General features: G+C 39.7%; 3 protein-coding genes and 1 long non-coding RNA gene across 4 annotated transcripts; 1 reads left to right on the forward strand and 3 right to left on the reverse strand.

The window, feature by feature from the left end:
- Positions 1-1,299: 1,299 nt before the first annotated feature.
- On the reverse strand, positions 1,300-3,117 carry LOC135077711 (uncharacterized). Its single transcript, XR_010258492.1, has 2 exons — positions 1,961-3,117; positions 1,300-1,887 (listed from the first exon to the last, which is right to left on the reverse strand). It is a non-coding gene; the product is annotated as an uncharacterized LOC135077711 (long non-coding RNA).
- A 2,468-nt stretch (positions 3,118-5,585) lies between these two features.
- On the reverse strand, positions 5,586-13,746 carry LOC135077709 (tektin-B1-like). Its single transcript, XM_063972278.1, has 5 exons — positions 13,579-13,746; positions 13,033-13,255; positions 12,497-12,634; positions 12,107-12,192; positions 5,586-6,331 (listed from the first exon to the last, which is right to left on the reverse strand). The coding sequence occupies exons 1-5, from the start codon at positions 13,740-13,742 to the stop codon at positions 6,145-6,147; spliced, it is 798 nt and encodes a 265-aa protein (XP_063828348.1). The 5' UTR covers positions 13,743-13,746; the 3' UTR covers positions 5,586-6,144.
- A 481-nt stretch (positions 13,747-14,227) lies between these two features.
- On the reverse strand, positions 14,228-14,959 carry LOC135077352 (tektin-2-like). Its single transcript, XM_063971876.1, has 2 exons — positions 14,700-14,959; positions 14,228-14,459 (listed from the first exon to the last, which is right to left on the reverse strand). Exons 1-2 carry the CDS (start codon positions 14,906-14,908, stop codon positions 14,228-14,230), a joined length of 441 nt encoding a protein of 146 aa, XP_063827946.1. The 5' UTR covers positions 14,909-14,959.
- A 484-nt stretch (positions 14,960-15,443) lies between these two features.
- LOC135077712 (uncharacterized) lies at positions 15,444-23,167 on the forward strand. Its single transcript, XM_063972280.1, has 10 exons — positions 15,444-15,616; positions 15,688-16,390; positions 17,280-17,427; positions 17,710-17,828; positions 18,081-18,317; positions 18,585-18,744; positions 20,818-20,957; positions 21,034-21,133; positions 21,630-21,731; positions 22,070-23,167. Coding segments are annotated over exons 1-10 (2,091 nt in total). The 5' UTR covers positions 15,444-15,614; the 3' UTR covers positions 22,450-23,167.
- The last annotated feature ends 250 nt before the right edge of the window (positions 23,168-23,417 follow it).

Below are 23,417 nucleotides of genomic sequence, written 5' to 3' on the forward strand. Positions count from 1 at the left end.
GCCAGGTTATTTTATAAGTTTTTAAAGTGGGTTTTTGCCAGGTATGTTTTAGGAACGATACCTTATTACCCCCAACTCAACATACTAAAAAATTACATGTTACCTGATCCTGACGTGGAGGTCACCATGTGGTAAGAACATGGTGGAGATTCTGTATTTTGAGGGTCGGCCTCGAGCCCTGCTAAGAAAAGCCAGAAAGGTCACTTCGAGGTGCTAAGCAGGTACCTTTTGCTGTGGTGAGAAACGGGACAGCAAAGATTTAGCCTAGTTTACCACCATAGCCACCCTGGTTGAAGTCGTTGCAAAGGCTGCTGGTGAATCTCTGTGGGGTTTCTGGATATCCAGTTTCCCGAACTTTTGGAATATTTACCTTTAGATTTGAACCCAGGAGATGCCACTAAGTAGGTTGTTTTCCCCGTAAATCGACCTAGATCGTCAGATAAATTTGATTGAATCGACCTGGGAGATAATATTTTGCGCTGTCAGAGCTATTTTTACCCGACTGAACCGAAAGGAGGAGATGTTTTTCAAGTTGAAAAGTTAGAGAGACAGTTCCAATAGAGGCTCTGAATGTGCCCCTTCCTCCCTTAGTTTCGAGTATAGGCTATGCTTTGATTGTCCGATAGCAAAATTAGTGAACGCACATGAAATGAATGAAAGAATGAGAAATCCCCCATCGCTGATTATGATTTCTGATATTTTGTAGACATCCAGATGGTTGTTAAGAGATGCTGAGCTGGAGTCTTGTGTATTGGATCGGTTGTGTGGGGTCGAGTTGTGATGAGCCCTCACTGGAGATCAAGCTTACCATTATAGGCACTTGTTGAGTCGTATAGATTTCGTATTTACCGACAAAATCCTTAGAGATGACGACTTGTTGAACCTGAGTTCACGTAATTGACAAGGTTTAAAGTGTTCCAGAAGATAAAATGTTACACACTAACCTTCCGTTCCAGTAGTTGCTGTCTCGCCTGGTTTGTCAAAGGTGACGAGGTTTAGTAAGTAGTTTGTGATTGTATTAATGTTTTTCGGTATGCAGTAGAGAACGAGAGATTGATAATTTTAGGGTACCTTGACAAGACATGCGGAGAGGCCGGCGGTGTCTCTGTGATCGGTATCTGCATCCAGATTTAGAATTTAGCATTCAACTACTTCAGATCGGATCAATACTTACATAATTGTATCTAATGATTAGGACGTTTAATAGAATAGGTTGTTTGGTCTGTCCTTCTTGCGAAGGAATATTGTGAGGAGCAGGCTCATGCTGAGCGGTGCCTTATCTGGTAATTTCAGCACCTGTTTTAACAGGATTTCGGTTTATTTGGTCAGCGTTAGACAGTCAAGAGTGTTAAAACGCTGAATAAAGCACGGCGTTGAAGGGACAAGCACCGGCTTGGAGGTGAATGGCAGACGCATCCCTGGAACCATTGTCAGGTAACAGGTTGACCTCCGCAGTCTGATGACGCCTGCCACTGCCTAAGATACGCTCAAAGGCAGCCTCCGTAGAATTTGCTGAGTGGAAAGTCACTTGACTTTGCTATTCTTATTTGATCAGCGCTAGACAGTCAAGAGTGTTGAGACGCTGAATAAAGCACGGCGTTGCAGGTGCAGGGGCAAGCACCGGCTTGGAGGTGAATAGCAGACGCATCCCTGGAACCATTGTCAGGTAACAGGTTGACCTCCGCAGTCTGATGACGCCTACCACTGCCTAAGATACGCTCAAAGGCAGCCTCCGTAGAATTTGCTGAGTGGAAAGTCACTTGACTTTGCTATTCTTATTTGGTCAGCGCTAGACAGTCAAGAGTGTTAAGACGCTGAATAAAGCACGGCGTTGCAGGGGCAAGCATCGGCTTGGAGGGACTGATTTGGAATCCTTGGCTTTTTGTTCTAAATCAAAGGGAGTTATTTTGAGGCTTATGTATTTGCTTTAAAGATAATAAGATGTGTAGGTAACGGTTACTTATTAGTATTTGACGATTTGTAAGAACTAATTTAATCAGTCTAAGCAAATAAAGATATTATTATGTTTTGATTTTGCTTGAAGTGACCGGCTAGAGAACCAAGGTCGGATTATTTTTTAGATATCACCAGTACGAGCACAGGGTGATTTTGCCGAACAAAAATCCAGCACTGGGAGGGTGCTCCTCGCACAATGCTTATTAGGAATTTTAGCCAGGATACGCTTCAGATTACAATTTATATGTTGTTGCAAAATAGAAGTATACATGTTCGATGTACTTAGCACATTTTGTCATACTTATTAAGCTTCTTGATTTGCAAAAAACATTAGAATTTAATAATTCAAGCTGTAAGCTGGCTCAGTGTTGGGGGTGACCACCCAGTCTACTAATAGTTGTAGTTTAAAGTGCTTTGTTGATGTGGTAAAGCATTTGTAGGTGCTTTATTTTATGAGCACAATGAGCCTTTTTAAATGGGTATTTATTAAGAAACTCGTACCAGAAAGAGTTATCGTTCGATTGTGGTGATGCTAACAACGTATTTTGATTGGTATCTAATGTTTGCGATTGGGGCTGACGGGGCCGCCGTTAAAATTGTATAAGATGGTTGTGGGTACGTTATTCAATCTATTTATACAATATAGAGATTCGCGAGAATGCTCATTTGATCGAAAAGAGTGTTAAAGCTATCAGAATCCCACGTACCTCGTTTCATCCGTTTTGAATCTCGCCGGGGTCCGAGTTTCTCCGGTATCCGACGCTCTGGGTCCACCTGCTCGTCGTCCGGAAGACACTCGTCCCCTTTGGCGCCAACCACCATCACGTACATGTCGTTCGCGGTCACACACGCGCGGTCAATTGCACTTTTTAATTTTAAACTTAGTATAAGAACGTTGAGAAATAAATTATTTCAGTAAAAATCTGAGCAGCGTTTCTGCTTACGATGTTGCTAGTTTGGAAGTTAAAGACGCTATGAAGAACTCCGAGCAAGCTCGCCCCCAGGTGACTAAAATGGCGGCAAACGGAAGTAAGTCAAATCAATTCCTATTAAATAATTGCGGAAATGACGTCATTTAAGGTATAAAATGGTAAAAAACTACACCGGAAGTAGACGCATCTCTCTCACCAGATGCTGTGCATCGTCACATGCCGAATAATACCAAATTACTACAGAATTATGAACCAAAAAGATACAACATATCTTACTGTTTATACACCGCGTTAGGAAAATGCATACAGTATTAAAATTTAATGGACCACGTAATAACGAGTTTTTACGCTTGAATCGTGGTGGAAGTGTTTTTTCAGTTGGAAGGACGATGGCATATCAAGCTATGTGGTATCATAATATAGATTTAATAGGTGCGATTTTTCAACAACAATGACGTATCTTGAAACATTGAACTGCTGGTTCACGATTTATTCATTTGTCTCAATCTAAATTTTAGGAGACGTTTAAAAAAGCCTGCTGTATGCATTTTTGATATGTTGTTACCCAAGAGCATAGACGAAATAGAGGAATTGATAAATAAGTTGTTAATAGTTTATAATTGTTGATAGCTTTTAGTTCAAATTAAGGCCCACAATACATAGGATTAGGCACCACAAAATGTTATTAATTATTATGTATTGCTATGTTTATCCTCTTAATTATAATTATCAAGTATTATCGTACACTGCATTTGTAGAGATTCAAATAATTATAAATAGTTTTTATGCCTGATAATTTATTAGCCAATTCCTACTTAAGCTATTAGAATGCCATATTTTCCTACATTCCTATAAATATTACGCTTTTATCTTTACTCCAAATGACACACATGGTTACTTCAAATAAATAGTACGATCGATTTAAAAACTGTCTTCTTCCACAACCTTAGTGTCTTTAAATCGAGATAAAATAAAACTTAATAAACTTAAGGATCTGCGATTGACCATATCATCGGTGATTACAAGCTGATGTAGGATGACTCATGAATCTATATATATAAAAATGAAACCCGTTTTCCGTTGTCACGACATAACATGAAAACGGCTTGACCGATTTGGCTGATTTTTTTTTGTAGTTTTCTAATACTCTGTACAAGGTTTTTACGGAAAAAAATATAAAGAAAATCTCTACGCTAAGGCGGCACGAAGTTCGCCGGGTCAGCTAGTGTTCAATAAAATATTATTATCTAGACATGTGGTAGCGTGCCCAGCCAAGTTCAAGTAACAGAACTGGCGAGCAGCACCGAGTGTAATATTACACGAACCATTTGGTACTACTCACTCGAATTTTCAAGATACTAAGGAGCGTGGGAAGACAGAAATTGGGATGTAACAAACTTAGATGAATTTGTATTTAATAACAAATAGCTAGAATATTGCAAAGTTACTTACGTTAGTTAATGATCACATTAACGTGACTCGTAGGCCTTATTTAATGCGTGGTATTAATGCAATAGTAAGATATTCCTAAATGCAACTCGCTAGTACATAGCAGTTATTATAATAATAATACATAATTATGGAAACGTGTTCATCTCATTGTTTAAGGTGCTATAGCAATAATATACCTGGAAGCTTATTTTTGAAGCATTAGAGTTCATATTAGCGTACAAATTCTTATAGAATTTGTGTAAACTTTGCAATTTTTCTCATACAAGTTGGATTTCTAGTGCTTGGAAGATAAGACTCCATTTTAACCGATCGAAATTATGTGTAACATCAATTTTTATCATAAAATAATGTAATTTATCTTTAATATAACTAGCGAACTTGTATTATGAATAAAATAGTAAGTTCATTTTTTATTTAAATAACTTAAGAAATATGTGCACAATAGTCTGCTCTCTTAATTTTGTTTAATTTATATTTACTATAATAATATTCAGTATTTATTTATTTATATGCTTGAAACAAACAACAATATAGTTTAAATAATATTTATTCTTAGTCGTTCCTCTAGCATTATTACTTACTAAGTAAACAAACAAGCGTTTAAACCAAATTGTTACCTATTGTTAAAAGATTAAGGTTCTAATTCACTTGGAAATAATATTTCGCTTAATTATGAGAAACAAATGCTAAAAGTAGTTTTCTTTGGTAACAAGCATTTTTAAAGCAAAGCATTTATATACCTAATATAAAGATTTATTGCATTTTAATGCTTCCTACGTTATTTTAAATAATATCTAATGGTAACTTAAGTATTTTATTATATGGTAACATTGCGAATTCACGAGACAAGTCTCACGGTACCTAGCGAATAATTTTATTAAATTAAGTACATTAATGCACACCAGTGCAGTGGCTTTTTCGTTACATTATAATAAATATTTTTAATTATTTAAAGGAGTTTTACTGTTAATGTTATTATATTATGTTAATATTGTTCCCATCATTGAACACAATATCTGGTGGTTATTTAGTACTGGCAACACCAACATTCTTTGCACAATGAAACCACTGACTCTAGATTGTTCTATGTTATTGAAAGCTCCTTAATGCTTTTCCTACTGCATTCTTTGCCTTAACTACTGTTAACAATTCAATTTTATTACCCTACACATTTAAATATGCTGTAGAAAAATCTACAAATTCCACTTTAGTTACTAAATCTTGTAAACTTGGTGTGTGGGGCAGTGACTTCTCTTAATATTTAATACATTCAGGATCCTAATGCTTACCAAGCCACTACCTACTGTAATTGTGCGAATTCGGTGCAACAAAGGCACAATAAACATCCGTTCAAATCCTTATTTGTTCCCAACACCTACTTGTTGAGACAAAAAATTCACATCAAGTTGCACCGTTACTCGTCGGTCACACTGTATATTGTAACCTGTATTTTCTTACTGTAGGCTTTAGATTATTTATTATGTATTTTGATTTTTAATGCATTTTATACATTGTTTTTTATAACGAAGTCTCTGTGAACCAATAACAGTGTGACTATAGTCTGGTCTGTGAGCACGTAGAATTTTGTCCAATGACCCCAAGCTACCCATCCTTATCGCTCGCGCGTAATTATATTGCTGTCGCGACTGTGCGACGGGCGCCCGCAGTGAGTGTGCGGACAAAATTGTACGTGCTCGGAGACCGGGCTTTAGATGGGAATTTTTTCCCAACAAGTAAGTGTTACTCGTTTCGATGTGACTCGTTGGGAAAAAGCGCTTGAATCGCTGAAACCTCAATTTTCCTCTCACTTCGGGAGCAATTCATCAGCCATATGGCAGTACCCCACACTCCTCTGTAACTCGGTCTCATCGGGCGCGTGTATCGGCTTCCGGATCTCGATCAGGCGGCGGTCGGTCTCTAAGGCTTGGTTCTTATACTGCAGGTCCTTTGTCACCCGCTGGTGGTGGTTGTACATGCCGTGGTAGGTCGTCCTGTAAAATGACAGGGACAAAACAAATAAATTGATTTGAAACAGGAATGTATTATTGTGATCTGGTCGTTTACATTCTTCTTCTTCTTCTTCTTCTTATTAATGGCGATGAACTTGTGTTTTTCGCCACAGGGCACACTGTTCCGCCAATATCACGTGCGCAGCTTTTACACGGTAAGTATAGGTATTTTGATAAATTTAAATTTTCAAAGGTATGCTAAGCAAAATACCTAAAACAAAGAGACATCACAAATAAGACAACACAATACATAAACATAACACATGAAAATAAACACAAATGTGGAGGTTTAGTTTTCTGCTAGCTCTTGCCTGTTACAAATTAATTTTGTTAATGTTAATAAATTTAACTAGAGATTTCAAAGTATGGGGATTAGTAAAGTTAAGGACACATTTAAGGTTAGTCGGAAAAGGGAATTTTTTAGGAAGGAAGTCGTATAATGAATGGTCAATTTTGGGGCAGTTGAAAAATATGTGGTTAGCTGTTCCTTCATCCAAGCCGCATTCGCATATGGAGCTATCCTTAATCCGCATTTTGGCAAGATGAACAGGGGTACATGCGTGACCTATACGCAGGCGAGAGATAATGGACACTGTCCTTTTTGGCAAGTGGGGCTGTTTGAAGAACCAAGGTCTAGAGGGAATATCCTGTTGGATATCAGCATAATATTTGCCTACGTATCTCTTGGAGTTAGCCCAGTGAGTATTCCATGACTTGAATAGGTGTTTACGTGGGAGCGAAGAGACATCATGTGCAAATAATTTATAATGATCAAGTGAACCTGTGGATATAGCATTTTTAGCACATGTGTCTACAGTTTCATTGCCAGGGATACCTCGGTGGCTTGGGATCCAGGCTAAAACGATATTTAAGCCACGCTGTTTACTCTCAAAAAGGGCTTCTCTAATTTTGAAGATGATAGGAAATTTGGATTTGGATTTAAATGGGTTAGCTAGGATAGACTGGAGGCAGCTCAAAGAGTCGGTAAAGATTAAGGTGTTATTAAGGTGGTGAGAGATAGAATAACGAATAGCCTCTAATATAGCAACTGATTCTCCGGTGAAGACTGATGTAACTGGTGGACACTTAAAACTTAGTGCTATTCTGTATGAAGGTATCCAGACTGCAGCGCCAGTACATCCACCCTCATCTAGCTTGGAGGCATCAGTGTAAATTTTTAGCCAGCCTTGCCAGTGCTCAGAGACAATATTGATAAATTCCTGACCAGCTGAGCAGGAGTCCTTAGAAATGCCAAAGTTAAGGATTATTGAGGGATGGAAAAGAAGGGAATCATAGCTATTGCTGAAAAGAGGATTCAATGGAATTTTTTCAATTGGAGTAGGGAGGCGGTTAAATTTTTGGTAACTCAACAAAACACAAGGTGAACTCTGAGAGGAGTCAGCAGAGCTACTTAGTGAAGAGAGGAGAGCCAGTTTTTCATTCAAAGGGTGATTGGGATTTTGAGTGATTTTAACGTAAAACCGGTCACTTAGGTATTGTCTACGCAAATATAGGGGAGGTTCCACACATTCAATTTGGAGAGCATTAATAGGTGAGGATTTCATAGCTCCCAGTATTATACGTAGACATTTGGATTGGGTTTTATTAAGTTTTTCAAGAGCAGATTTATTACAGGGGTCTAAAAGAAATGAAGCATAATCAAAGTGGCTGCGGACAATGGCGTTATAAAGTAATTTTTGTGAGTATGGATGTGCACCCCACCAGGTACCTGAAAGGGCACGGAGGATATTTAGCCCTTTTTCAGCCTTACCAAGAATGTAATTGAAATGGGGAATACCTGATAACCGAGAGTCTAAAATTATACCTAGAAACTTCACTTGGTTGTTACAAGGAACGCTATCACCGTTTAATGTTATATCAACCTCTGGTGTGTTACGTTTTCGAGTAAAAGTGACGCAACTACATTTTGGAACTGAAATAGATAGTCCATGATTTGTCATCCAGGCATTAAAATACTCCAGAGCAGAGTTTAGGCGCGAACTTGTTTCGGATATAGATTTGGATGAATGATAGAGGGCAATGTCATCTGCGTACTGAAGGATACTGCAAAAAGAGTCTACAGTTCTACTAAGATCGTATGTGTAAATGCTGTAAAGTAAAGGGCTGAGTACAGATCCTTGCGGGAGCCCTTTCCAGACTAAACGGGGAACTATAGAGTCTTGGTATCTCACTGCTATTGATCGTGACATCAACGTGTTGCAGATGAGACGTACCAGTTTCTCCGGGATACTCAGATAGAGCAATTTTTGCCTGAGTATTGGGAGCAACACATTATCGTACGCAGACGCTATATCCAAGAAGACCCCAACGAGGTAATCCTTATTTTTAAAAGCTACGCGAATATCCGTCGTTAGAATACTTAGACTATCTAAAGTACTAAAGCCTTTACGGAAACCAAATTGGGATTTATCCAAAATGTTATTTGATTCCAAGAACCATTCGAGGCGATTTTTAAGTATGTGTTCCATTATTTTAAGGAGAACGGAAGAAAGGGCTATGGGACGATAAGAGTTATGATCCAAAGGTTCTTTTCCTGGTTTAGGAATAGGAATTATAATTTGTTGTTTCCAAGCTTCCGGTAGAGTACCTTGGTCAAAAAACGAATTTATTTTTAGGAAGAGAAGTTTGGCACTTTCCGGAGATTTAATTATAAAAGAGTAAGGAATTCCATCTGCTCCAGGAGATGAATCCTTTAAGCCGTCAAGAGCTGATAAAAGTTCTTCAAAGGAGAAGGGCCGATCTAGAATATTTGATTGGGGAAGAAAACAACTTATAGAAGGGAGGCTATCCATAAAAGGAACAAAGGGAGGGGCTAGTTTATCCGCAAAATCATTTAGCCAAGCTGTAGGGTTGTTAGACGGGGCATTTATAGGGATTAAGGATATACGGAATCTTTTAATTTGTTTCCAGACAATAGAGGAAGGGGTCCTTGGAGACATATTTTCACAAAAGTTTATCCATCCCTTCTTCTTTTTTTTGGCTAAAAACTTTCTTGTTTGTGCAGCAATTTTTTGGTAAAGGATGTAATTCTCCATGGTCATTGAACGGTTGTACCTTTTTTCAGATTCCTTACGTTTTTGGACACTGACTGTACATTCAGAATCCCACCAAGGAGGAGATATTTTCCGAGATGGATTTTTCAATGGTATGTGATCATCTGCTGATGTTTGTAAGGTGTTAACAAAATCAGAGTATACTGAGAGGGCATTATCATTATTGACTGAAGGTAAATTTTTCAATTTTTCATTGACTGATGCATGATAGGCAAGCCAGTCAGCTTTATTTAAATTATATTTTAAAAGAGGAGGAGGGCGATTTATTGGGGAGTTATTATTAGGCAAAGATACTATAATGGGAAAATGATCACTACCAAATGTGCTGTTTAGGACTTTCCATGAGCAAAGTGAGGTCAAATTTGGAGAACAGAATGACACATCTACGGCCGATGCTGGGTTTTGGGTTGGAGCACATCTTCTTGTTGGACAACCATTATTCAAAATACAAAGGTCAAGCTCATCCAAAAGGTCTAGGAGCAATGAACCTGGAGAGTCGGAATGGTAGGAGCCCCATAAAACGTGGTGCGCATTTAAGTCACCCAAGATTATAACTGGAGGAGGGACAGATAGAATAGCAGAGCGCAGTTCATTGATGGAGGAAGCGTTAGGGCGGGGAATGTATACGGATAAAAGGGAGATATCAAATATTCGTATAGCCACGACATTGATGTCTTGACTATGCGAAGGAAGGGGGAGTTGATTATAGGGAAGGAAGCGTCTTACAAGTAAGGCACTTCCCGCGTAGCCATCATTCCTATCATCCCGGAGGCATGCGTATCCTGATACACGAAAATGTGAACCAGGAACCAGCCACGTCTCCGAGATAGCTAGGACTGATGGAGAGTATTTACTAATAAGAAAAGTTAATTCATGTTTTTTGCGCCTAATACTTTGGCAGTTCCACTGGACTACCTCCTTGTCCATTATTATTAGAAGTTATCTGCGAGATTTGGGAAAGCATTTGCGCAACGTTGGGCGGTAGGGCGGTATTACGACCAGAAACAATATGGATGATTAGAGAGAGAACCATCTGTAAAAGGTTATCCTCTCCCAGGGAAGGAGAAGAGTCACCGTTCAGGGCACAACCATTAGGTAGGGAGGAGGCACAGTTACCAATTATGGCTTGGTGCGCCTGCTTATCGTAACCCTTATCTAACGGAGTATGAGGGCGGGATGTTCGGGGAATGGTCTTTCGGTATGAGATCGTTTGGTTGGGGTGTGAGGAGTGACGTAAGGGAGGTTGAGAAGCAGGACTGGTGGTTTGAGAGGATGGAGATTTAGTAATGTCCGCATATGATTTGCGGGCAGGAGGAAACTGAGAGGAGGCCTGAGAGTAGGAAATGTTATCCTGAGACATTGTCACTTTGATAGCCTTTTGTCGAGGCTGCTCTGGGCAGGACTTGTTTGTTGCAAAGTGGTGACCTAAACAATTGATGCAAGTGGATTTGGCCTCTGTGACATTACATTCTTCTGCTGTGTGAGGTTGAGTGCAACGATAGCACCTAGGTTTAGACCTACATTGAGCCTTGATGTGACCAAACCGACAGCAATTGAGGCATTGGATTGTCGGGAGTTGGTAAGTCTCGACTGGGATGGAATTGTGGCAGCAGAAGACTCTTTGTGGCAGTACTTGTCCCTTGAATGTTACTACAACTGATTGTGTGGGGACCCACGATATTTGGTTATCATCCCTAATCTGTTTTCTATTTAACCGACGAGCCTTCAGGAGGATACCACAGCCGTCGGGGGTTGTTAAAGATTCTGCAAGTTCCTCCATAGACCAGTCAGTAGGAATGTTCCTAATGAGGCCCATGCGGGTCACATTGTAAGTGGGGATTGATGCAACATACTTGTACATAGGCAAAATGTCATTGTTTAGAAAGTTATTTGCTGCACTGGCTGAAATGAATTCGACGGAGATCTTGTTTCTGCCGATTTTTGTAACGCCGTCTAAGATGATTCCCTGAATTTTATTGGTCACCAAGAATTTGCCAAACCTCATAGGTTGAATGAAGGCTGGAGAAGAAGGTTCCGATTCTATGTGAGACACATGAACCAAGAAGGGGCCTTTGTCTTCGTCAGTATATGTTTTTGGGGCTATTACAAGTGAGGGGTGTGTGTACATCAGTTGGTTGTTTTGGGTTAATGATCCATCTGTATTCGTCTTCTTAGCCGGCTCGGTATCACCTACCGTGTCAAGACGGCGTTTGGTAGCCGTTTGGGAAAATAAAGGCGGGGAAAGCTCCATATCGGCGGCCTGATCTGGGGGATCAGGCGGATCGGGAGGAATCACCTCCATTCTGCTAGGTACTTACCAAGGATAGAGCAAGTTAGTTACCACCACCGTTGTTTTATTGATAATTGAGCTTAGGATTGGTTTTCTCTAAAAATAAACAGTGAAATTACAAAATAAATACACTCGAATTCCAGAAACACGTGTAGCCACTGACACTCGCGAAACGGAACCCCGTCGTTTACATTAGGCCACAGTTTCAGCTACCCATTACACGTCATGGCGTCTCGTTCTATCGCAAAGAATTACCATTTGATGAAATCGAAAGAAAACACGGAAATGGGGAGTTACAACTGTGGCTCACTGTACTTCTGCTTGTTTTGACGCTGACTCTGTTTAAATTTCTTTATCGCACAATATGTTGAATGAAAAATAAAATATACATACAAAGCTTCTTCCAGTTTCTTCTCCAATTGATTGGTACTCATGTGAACCCTTTCGTATTCTTCTATCAGACCACGCATCGGTTTATCCTTAAAATACAACGTACAAAGTAAATCTGCAGTTATAAGGAAAGTGTGATTATTCTATGCAATAACAAGAAAAAGAACAAAAATGTTTCATTTACGTAGTAGTTAGGTACATCATTTCAGACTTAGATTTCAGATCGGTAAAATTTTGCCAGCGGAATTACTGGCAGTTAAAATCCGCGCGTGATTTCAATGCAAATGTTGCCAGAAGTAAAAAGTTCCAAAAAGTCTTCAATCAACTCACGCGCCATTTTCAAAAATTATTGTAGCTTTTCAATTTTCTTTTTCTTGTATTTTTTATATTTACCTGAACTCTTTCCAGAACAGGTCGTCTAGTGCGAGTTTCCAGTCTGGTTTCAACGAGTTTGGTGGGATTGATCTTATCTGCGACTGCGGCCCGGAGCGACGTTATTTCGCGGTCCACTTTTTCCATGTTTGTCTCCAGCTGAAATAAGTGTTTATTGTAGACAATGTAGATATTGTGTGTTGTACCTATGAAACTCTTTCAGCATTTCTAAGCTCTTTCAATTTGACCACTTTACTATAACTGTACATTAAATTCCCCTTCCTCCTTCACAGTTTACCCTATTCCAGTCATTACCTACAAGAATCCTCACTCAGTGGACCGACGATCTAGTGAAGGTCGTGGGAAGCTCCTGGATGCGAGCAGCCCCCAAGATATTCCACTAGGACCGTTTTGTCCCGGTCTTCCAGCAGAGGACGTTCGATTGATTGATTAATTACCAGCATTTTGGCTTATTACCTACATCTGTTCCTCTAGCTCCATTTTGTAAATATTCCGCTGATGTTCTTACCGACTGAATCCCTTCTTCCCCAAGTTACCTTATACTTCTGCCACTCCATCTCATTCCTTGCCCTCTGTATGTCATACACCCGCCTCCTCATGATCATCTCCACTTGCTGGCTCTGAGCATACATCTGGTTGCGGGCCTGTTCACACGCTTTGAACATCGTCTCCCGTAAAGTCTTGGATTCCGACATGAGTTGTTCAGCTATCTTTATGGTGTTCTCGATGCAGTTGACGTAGCTCTCCTCTGAGATTGTGCTAGAAAAATGTTGATGAACAGTAACAGGTCTTGTATAAAACTGCTTTATGTAGCAAAGATTCTGCTATAATCAAGCATTATATTTTGGAACGAGGCATGCTGATCACCTTAAGAAAATATAATGACGACAGAAATGATGAAGTATCAGCGGATTTCCAGGACAACTTCTATTTCCGTACAGATTTTCACAGCCATTGTTGGCAGGCCCCTCTTTCCCACTGCGCATTATAGGCACGTGCACAGGGCCCCACAATAAAGGAGGGCCAGGGCCTCAAGTACGTTAAAGACGGCCCTGGTTTTTGGTAATAGCTACAGAACTTACTCTGGTGGTATCCTGGTCGGGTCCAGCTTGTACGATATATCCGCGCTGTCCCTGGTCAGGTCTCGGACGTGGTACTCCAGCATGAGAGCGTCATCCTTATTCTGGACCTCGCGCTCGAGGCGGTAGTACACGTTCGTTAGTTCCTTGAGCTTCTCCCAGCCCATGTGGCATGCGTCGGTTAACACGCGCTTGCTGTTCTCTATGATGTGCAACTCCTGGAAAGGTTAGATTAGTGTTCCTTCTTAGCCAGATCCGCTGTGGTGTGGAGCATTTTAATTTCGCAGCGTGCCTAAATTAATATTAATAATGATGTTCCAAAGTTATGACATCCATGCATTTAACAATCACTCCACGAGCATCCAGATCACAGATTAGAGAGCCACCCAGAAAGGTTGCTGTCATGACAATATCGCCACGATATCGCCATTTCATTGCCGGAAAAATTCACCAGTCTATTGAGAATATCATAAGGAGCATGTTGCAAATAATGCTCAGACATGACGACTCCGTAGAGTCCTAAGGTAAAGATAATATTTTAAGTAAAAATTCCTTTCTTACGACTTTATCAAAGCTTCCAAAATAGAACCAAGGTAGGACCAGAGGTCCTAATTATTCTGTGGTCCTACTTAATTCTTAGCTCGGAATCTGCTTACAAAGATCTTACTCTATTAAGCTCTTCCCCAAGCTGGTCCCTGGTCAACTCAGGGGGCACTCTCTGGTCCCTATTAGAGAGGCACTGCGAGGACACCATCAGGGGCACTTGTAAGGACTCCAAATGCAGTTCTGTCGCGTGTTTTTCTTCCTTGAGGGCTCTGATCTCGTCTCTGACTGCTTCCCGTGTAAACCTCTGCTTCTCTCTCCAGGATTCAACTTCGAATATTCTAGAAAAATTATGATTAAGGTGGATTTGAAAATCCATCACGAAAACCAATAAGTGGTCGGTAATTTTATTGGAGTACGTACAAAGAATAAAAGTAGACTAGGTACTTTGAAATACATAGTGTACATTTTAACGCTATATAAAAACGGTTGGATAGCAGACCACAGAGAAGAACGACGATAGATTTCCACCACCATATCTAGATACGACTAGATCGTACTAACGAGTAAACGTTACTTACCTATCCCGTAATAGCTCATTGTTCACATAGTTATCCCATCTAGTAGTAACACACGTTTCATTCCGCAGCTGGTTAGCTCTCTGTCGTAATTCGTAAGATTCGAACCGACGCAATCTAGCCTCATTTTGAAGCCTTTGAATATTCCTAGTCCAGTCTAGAACGCTCAAACGAGGGTGGGGCTTCTCGAAAACAGGGATGGAGCTGTCCATTTTGGAGGAAAAGTAAAGAAAGGAATGCGGAAATAGACATAGGTGCAGGATGTTTGATCGATAGGTACGCAATAACTTGCGAGTTACCTGCCTGACCTACTTTGATTATCATATGCGTGCTTATGTATTAGGGTAAAATAAAACAAACATTTACTTTGATATTGTAATTTTAATCAAAAGATAAAACAGATAAACCAACATTAACATTGTGAGAGGTTCTTGAGGTAGAGAACCCTGGGCTGGGATCTCTTCTCTTCATCTTTGGCGAACTGAACTCTTCAGTTTTGGCGCTCAAAAAATAATCGACAGGAAGTGGGTCAACTTTTTTTTTTCTAAATGTGTGTGCTAGGCTTGGGATGTCACTTTTAAGCCATTAGTTTCATCTATTTTATTAATTCTAATACTATATGTTTAAATAAATGGTTTACATAATTATATTACCATTTTTTATATATATTATATACTTATTTTTAAAATTATCACATGATTTCTAAAAATAAAGTACATCAATAAACAGGAAATGTTTTGTATGTCATCAAAGTGCTAAAATGGCGTCTGCTGGCTTCTTCTTCTGATTGGAATTTTAGATTGATTTTCCAGCGACGCATTTTAGTTAGAAAACAATTGTTACTTAAGTATTTAGTAGGTTCAAAGTTATAAATAAATTATTTACTTAGTGTAAAGTGAATTTGTGAGCCTTAGAAACATGTAAGTATACTACGAGTGATAAGCGAATTTGTGCAATGGATTGTTTTGAGAGCGTCCTAATTTTTGTTTAGGTACGATGATAGGCGCGGCGGTGGTCGTGGTGGTGGACGGGGCGGAGGCCGTGGTGGTCGTGGAGGCGGCAGGGGCGGCGGCGGGTCCCGCGGCGGACGCTCCAGCGACCGTTCATTAGACAGAGGTCGAAGCGGCGGCGGCGGCCGAGGCCGAGGAGGCCGGGACGGTCGCGACGGCCGAGATAGTGGCAGAGGGTTCGGTGGAGGAGGCCGCGGCGGCCGCGACGACTTCCGTGGTGGCTTCAAGAACGACCAACCCGGGAATAACTTGCGCAAAATCAGATGGGACTCGATCCAGCTCACGCCTTTCCAAAAGAACTTCTATGTCCCCCATCCGAACGTCGAAAGGCGGTCCCCGGCTGAGGTGGAAGCCTACCGCAGCCAACATCAGATCACGGTGCGAGGCCGCGACGTGCCCGCGCCGAGTATGTACTTCGAAGAGGGCGGTTTCCCCGATTATGCTATGAAAGAGATCTTGAAGCAGGGTTTCCCGAACCCCACTCCTATTCAAGCGCAAGGGTGGCCCATAGCTCTCTCTGGGCGCGATATGGTGGGAATTGCTCAAACTGGTTCAGGGAAAACCCTGGCTTATATTCTGCCAGCCATAGTTCATATAATCAATCAACCGAGGCTCTTGAGGGATGAAGGGCCCATTGTCCTTGTGTTAGCCCCGACTAGGGAGTTGGCACAGCAAATTCAGCAGGTAAGAAATTGGTTTCAAATTGTATGTTTTATGATTTTTTACTTCTTTATTAGGGAAGAATTAGGCCTGCCACTGATCAAATTTTACTTTTACAATGTAAATGTCCATTTTATTGTTACTAACAATCAGATTATATTATAAGAAGCGTTTGTTTTTCATTGTGCCGCAACAGACGTTGATCTCAATGAACGGGATCGCTGCAGAGACGATGGACAGCGATCCAAGCAACTTGGATATAGTAATTGATTCAATATTAATAATTATGTAGTAATTAGCTTCCTGAAGGGCAGGCTATGTTCGAAAACCTAAAAAATACTTTTTGGCTTGTTTTCCAAATTATTTCTTCAATTTCTAAATTCAAAATTTATTTTGTCTGGCTAGGTAAGGTTTCTGAACGTAACCTTAGTACTTTTTTAGTTTTTGGCACTGTTTCTGTATCTACTTTTGTTTTTATTGTTTTTGTATTTTTAGTTATTTTATTCTTACCTATGTATTTTAGTGAGCATTTATTTTATGGTGCCATTTCACAAGTCATTCACTTCACGATCTACAAAAATAACATGTAATTTTTCGTATAATGCTGATTTTTCAATTGCCAGAAAAATATTACAGTATTGTATTTCATAGAATAAACTGATGATTGAAAAATCTGCTTCTAGCTAACAGCTTTATGTGAATTTCAGTTTATTCTACCTATTATTGAACTATAAACATAATTTCATGAGTCATGCACATATCAATCTATGTAAATCTATAAGCTCGTAAGATGTTCATGTAATACACAATCACAGTTCACACCACTGTTTGATTATTTTAGCTTCATTTAATCATTTTTGGGGATATAAAACTAAATATACAATGTCTCTGAATATTATCTTCTATTTTACAGGTCGCTACAGATTTCGGTCAAAACGTGCAAGTTCGTAACACTTGCATCTTCGGTGGGGCTCCCAAGGGACCGCAAGGCAGGTGTCTGGAGCGAGGCGTTGAAATTGTAATTGCTACTCCTGGAAGACTGATTGATTTCTTGGAAAAAGGTAATTAATTTCATACATCGATTTTTTGACTGACTGACTTTTGACCAACTGATTGTCAAGAAGCACCTGGATGAGGGCAGCAATCGTTAGAACTAATTGCCTTTATCCAGCAATAAAGAAAGAAAGAAAGAAGATTAATGTTTATTCAGAATCATCGACAATACACTTAACTTACAACAATACATAATTAATGAGTAGGTTATTACAATGATACTGAAAAGGTATCATTAGACTACTGATTGCTTTTTTCATCTTTTCAATCAATAATTTTATCTTTTGCAGATACTACAAATCTAAAGAGGTGTACATACTTGGTTCTGGATGAAGCTGATAGGATGTTGGATATGGGTTTCGAGCCACAGATTCGTAAAATCATTGAACAAATTCGTCCAGACAGACAAGTAAGTATATTGTTTAAAATGCACTATTTATACAAGTTCTCCTTGTCTCACATGTTACAGTCTCAGTTGTTACATTCTTGACAGAGTGGTCATAATCGTCATGACTTGTGATTTGTTGGGGATTTTGCTCGCCTTATAAGGATACCTCGCCTCGTCACCTCTCTTTTCCTGGTCAACTCAGTGCACTTGTATAGGGTACCATCCACAGTTTCTGGTCTGTCCAGTAACAGTAAGTAAATTATTTCGTTCTAGGTTCTCATGTGGTCAGCCACCTGGCCAAAAGAGGTCCAGAACTTGGCTGAAGAGTTCCTCCATGACTACATCCAGATCAACATTGGATCTCTATCCTTGTCTGCCAACCACAATATCCTCCAGATAGTGGATGTCTGTGAGGAGTGGGAGAAAAATGAGAAGCTTATCACACTGTTAACAGAAATATCTTCAGAGGAAGAAACCAAAACAATCATATTTGCGGAGACTAAGAGAAAGGTTGGTATATTTTTAAACTTCAATCATCTAATAATTAGCTAAGTATGTTTATCTCTTATCTATTCATCATTGTACAAGCTCTACTTTGAGCTAGATTTGCTTTGTCATGATAGTTGAAAGCAATTTATTACTGATCATTAACTTGGTGCCTAATCAAGCAATGGATAAATAATGAAAATGTTCAAAGTAATAAATCTCACAAAGCAGAAAATGCCATAGCTAGAGAATAATCTAGCCTACAGTTCTCCAAATACTTACCTTCCTTAGGTGGACGAAATAACAAAATCTATAAACCGAGCGGGTTGGCGCGCTCTGGCCATCCACGGCGACAAAAATCAGCTGGATCGCGACTACGTATTGAATCAGTTCAGACAGACGTCTGCTGGAGGCATTCTGGTCGCTACTGATGTCGCTGCCAGAGGCTTAGGTAAGGTTGACCCATAGAAAGCATATTAGAGTACTAAATGAACCCGAATGCGAGACGTTAGGATGAACGAAAAGTACACCAGAGATTAAAATTATTCGTTCTTGGCTATATGAATCTCAACATTGTACGAAAGTTAAGCCAAAATTAACACAGGGTACTAAACATGGTGTGAAACAATGAGATGTTGAGATGAATTTTATTGTGTAAAAATATGTGTTACTGTAAATTGCCCAGACGTTGACTATCTTATGTTTGTGCCACCTTTTAAAGAAAATGCTATAAATATTTATTACAAGATATAAATCAATGGTGGTGATACTACTCCCGCCTGTGTAGAATTGAACAATAATGAAGGCATCAAACAGAAGATTAATATCCAAACAGTGCCGAGGTTTTTTAATGTAAACGCAATCGCAAAGGCTTGTAAATCATCTCGCACTGTTCCACCGGGGTGTAAAGGTCTAAGAGATGTCAGGAGCGTAGAGGAGGTATTTGATGCCATTGCTGTCATTATTTGAACAAGGTTGTGATTGATGCCAACCGTACTTAAAACAGTTCCAGTATTCACGAATTATTTTAATGTCAAATGGGTTTCAAAATGGTGACCCATGAAAACAGGTTAGGAGCAATTTCTCGACAATTTAAGTGTTGGTTGGCGACATAAATGGTTGGACCACAAGGCACTTGTCCTACAAAACAAAGGGAATTGCACGCAGCTGGTGGATTTGATATAGCGAATGTGAATTGAGATAATTTATATGTGGATATTGGAACATAGGCCACCAAATAGTAATTAAAGAAAAAGCAATGGCTTGATATTACCATTTAGAACTATTCTCGGGCCGCGATTTGTATCTTACGATATTCTTATTCCAGTGTTTTTTCTGTCACAAATGGCACAATTTGATAGTTTAAAAATTATTGTATTACAAAAGTTATTAATTTGGTTGTTTTTCTAAAACTCTTAGCACTATCAACTTGTATCAACTTTGTAGGAACAGAACTCTGAATTTTATCATTTACATTGAAGAAATTATAGCCAAATTCAAATGTTTTAAATCGGAATAACAGTTTCGTAATAGTCGTAAGGTTCCACAATATCATAGCCCGATGATATGGATAAATTTCCATGACTGACTTGGCATTATTCTCGAATGTTGTTTTCATTTCAGAGGCGCATGCGTGCAGAGTTAACGGCTAGCCTAGCGGTGTGTTGCTGACCTCACGATAATCATTGTGATTGCGATAATGATGGTATCATTAATGACAGCATTACTTAAACTGTCAGCGCACACTGTTCGATTTAGCATGCTGCCTCTTTGTAAAGTAACAACAATTTTGATGGGTGTAGCGGTGAATGTGGTCTTACTGATTTTTATAAACCAAATAATTTCTGAAGAAAACGTACAAGTAAAATTTTGCGACAGGGAAAGTGAAATTAATAATTTTGAAGTTGATAACTTTCCGGATTAACGTAATAATGTAGCGTAAGACCGTCACATGCACTAGAGCAATACATGCTTGGTTAAATGTCATGAGAGATTTACTGAAAACTAAAGGTTGCCCTGCCCTACGCCACCTGACAAGTTAGCGGGTTATATACGAGGCGTTAAGTCAGCACACCGATCCACTCTTGGCCTACAACACTCCGGAACCACTGACGGGCATAATACAGTTATTTCCAGCTGTCTCTTCATACCATGGCGCCGCTCGATAAGGTAAACATCTCTCTAAATAGTCATGGCAAGAATTCTTGGATTTTCATATTTTGATTTAGTTAAAGCTTTTGACAATGTAAATCTCTTGTTACTTCTACTTTTATTTGAGTTATTCGCATTTATCTTATTTGATCAGATTAAATAATAATGCTTCGAAAAAGTATGTGGTCGCTGGTTAAATTAAATCCGAAGGGGTTCCGCAAGGAGCCACTTTGGGACCTTTAAATTCAAGAATTTTTCCACTGAGTTGTTTTATTTATTTTTTGTCTGGATGTTGCTTTTGTTTTCATATTTTATGGATGTACGAAATGCATTGTCTTGCTTCTTCTAACATGTTTTGTCGTTTCCCGCGCAGATGTGGAAGATGTGAAATTTGTGATAAACTATGACTATCCAAATAATTCTGAGGACTATGTGCACCGTATTGGGCGCACTGGTCGGTCTCAAAACACGGGCACTGCCTACACATTGTTCACTCCTAACAATTCTGCCAAGGTGGGTAACTATCCAAGAAAGCTATAAAGAATTTAGATGTTTCAAACTTGTGTGACGCAATTTTCTTCTTTTTTAGGCCAGGGATTTGATGTCAGTGCTGCAAGAGGCAAACCAAGTGGTTAATCCTAAATTACTAGAATTAGCTCAATGCGGAATGGGATTCAAGGGAAAATACGGTGAGTAATTTAACACTACAATAGAAATAATTTTCGGTCTAGTAAATTCAATGATGCCATCATACCCTATTTTTGCGACATAAGGTATATAGTCTATTGTCCTCCTTGGTTCAACAAATCTTTATAATAAGTAATTGGTTCAGCGATTTCGTAATAAAAATCTACCAGAAAGTGACTTTCGCATTTCTATTGTCAGTTTAAACTTAAAGCAGTTGAGATGAAGGAACATGGGGTAAATTATTTCCACAGCATATTCGATGGTCAGTTCAGTCTGCACATAATATTTCGGCGTTTCTTCTCAGCACTTGCCATATGTTTGTCTCGAAGCGCTGGTAGGGCCCAAAAGATAAGGAGACATGTAAAGTGCCCCATAAAGGCTACCTTTTTTTTATATATTTGACGTTCATAAGTGCCACTTGTGGTCTAAACTGAATAAATATTTTTGATTTTGATTTTATGTTGATGCATGTTTAAAATACCTTATTCATTTTTGAAGGTCGTGGGCGATTCCGCGACCGCGACGATGGTGACTCGCGCGGTGGACGCGGCCGCGGTGGCCCGAGGGGTCGCGGCGGTAGCAGATTTGGCGACAGGGGAGGTAAGCAATTAATTATGTATTTGTTGAAGCATTTGGCACGATTTTTTCTGTTGTAAAGGCAAAGTCCGGTCGCCGAGCACGTAGAATTTCGTCCAATGACCCCAAGCTACCCATGCTTATCGCTCGCGCGTAATTATTATATTGCTGTCGCGACTGTGCGACGGGCGCCCGCAGTGAGTGTGCGAGCGCGACAGCCAACAGGGTCATTGGACCAAATCCTACGTGTTCGGCGACCGGACTTTAGCGATCAATACGTCTTCTGTGAGACTGTTCCTTATTGAAGTCATCGATCAATTTAATGGCAAATTATATCCAAAAATGAATCATTTTTTTCACAGGTTCCCGCTGGGACAACAACTCAGACGGTTACAACAGCAACTCAGGCGGCTTCGGCGGCCGCGGCGACGGCTTCAGCCGATCCTCCTCCTTCAACAAAGACAGCTCGTTCTCCCGCGACGGCGGCTCCGGCGGCTTCCGCGGCCGCGGCAGGGGCGGGCCTCGCGGACGCGGAGCCCCGTCCTCCTTCACACCCTCAAACTACCAGAATCAAGGCTACAACCAGAACCAAGGCTTCAAACCCAACTACCCCCAGAACCAAGGCTTCAACAACCAGTTCCAAAACCAATCGCAGTCCGGGTACAACGCGCCCCCTCCAACTAGTTATTACAACATGTATGCCCAACCTCCCCCGCCGCCCGCGAAGTTTGGGGCCAAATAGAAGCAGGTTAAATAGCTAAATTACATATCGGTTAAGACAGAATTTGTCCTAAGTTAGATTTTAAAGAACGGTCTGAATTTTCCATATTTGTGATTGATATCATCGCGAACCCGAAGTTTTTAACGTCTGAGCTTGCCTAACATAACACTGAGCTTTGCAACTATCATCTACAGTTTTTTATGGGCACGCCAAATGCATAGGTCATTTTCAAATTTTATCTATAGTATAATAATTATTATAAAGTGTTTATTATAGCATCATTCGTTGATAGAAAAAGGTTTTTATTATTATTTTATTTATGAACGTCACAGCCATGTTTCATATTTACATTTGCTGCATCTGTTCTGCATTAACTTTATCCCATCTGGATAATATCTTACAACTTTTTGCATTGCAAATTGAGCATTAATTACTTGGTTAGAGCTTTGTTTGTATTGTACAACTTTCTTTTGCAAGAGGAGGGATCGGAGAGTAACTCAGTTCCTAAATTCCTTAAGCCGTGACGTCATAAATAGCAAAATTGCCCGAAAGAAAGCATAATTATGTTTATGAGGTGATTGATTTAATTATACATTGCACATTTATTGAGAGTGGTAAGGAACACCATGACAAACTGTCCAATCTATTTAAAATTAATAGTGTAGAGAATTTATTAATATAAATCAAAGTAATTGTAATAAAGATTACTAAAAAAATATATTAAAATGTAGTTAGTGTACTATTAACCCATTAACCGCCGCAGTCGCGTATGACCGACAACAGAATTTGGGGGCACTAACGCCGGAGTCGGGCATAGCAGACTGAATTTTTGCCGCTCTATTCTAAGGGAATAAGACGATCCATGAGAAAGATAATAATAAAAAATCCAATACTTTGAACACATTGTTTTAATTCATGAATTCGGACTTCATTGCACCTATTAAACGTGACATATTTAAAAAAACCTAACACCATAATTTCACATCGCA

Source organism: Ostrinia nubilalis, chromosome 13 (genome assembly GCF_963855985.1).
Source record: "Ostrinia nubilalis chromosome 13, ilOstNubi1.1, whole genome shotgun sequence".
Classification (NCBI taxonomy): domain Eukaryota; kingdom Metazoa; phylum Arthropoda; class Insecta; order Lepidoptera; family Crambidae; genus Ostrinia; species Ostrinia nubilalis.

Bases quoted from the DNA above. Each gene is read 5' to 3' on its own strand.
- LOC135077709 (XM_063972278.1), bottom strand. From the start codon at position 13,742: ATGGGCTGGGAGAAGCTCAAGGAACTAACGAACGTGTACTACCGCCTC. The intron at 13,256-13,578 runs GTAAGTTCTGTA...ACATTTTTCTAG, and splicing joins CCGACCAGGATACCACCAGA to CACAATCTCAGAGGAGAGCT. The intron at 12,193-12,496 runs GTAAATATAAAA...TTGTATTTTAAG, and splicing joins CTGTTCTGGAAAGAGTTCAG to GATAAACCGATGCGTGGTCT.
- LOC135077712 (XM_063972280.1), top strand. The intron at 16,391-17,279 runs GTAAGAAATTGG...TCTATTTTACAG, and splicing joins TGGCACAGCAAATTCAGCAG to GTCGCTACAGATTTCGGTCA. The intron at 17,428-17,709 runs GTAATTAATTTC...TATCTTTTGCAG, and splicing joins GATTGATTTCTTGGAAAAAG to ATACTACAAATCTAAAGAGG.
- LOC135077352 (XM_063971876.1), bottom strand. From the start codon at position 14,908: ATGGACAGCTCCATCCCTGTTTTCGAGAAGCCCCACCCTCGTTTGAGC. The intron at 14,460-14,699 runs GTAAGTAACGTT...TAATTTTTCTAG, and splicing joins AATGAGCTATTACGGGATAG to AATATTCGAAGTTGAATCCT.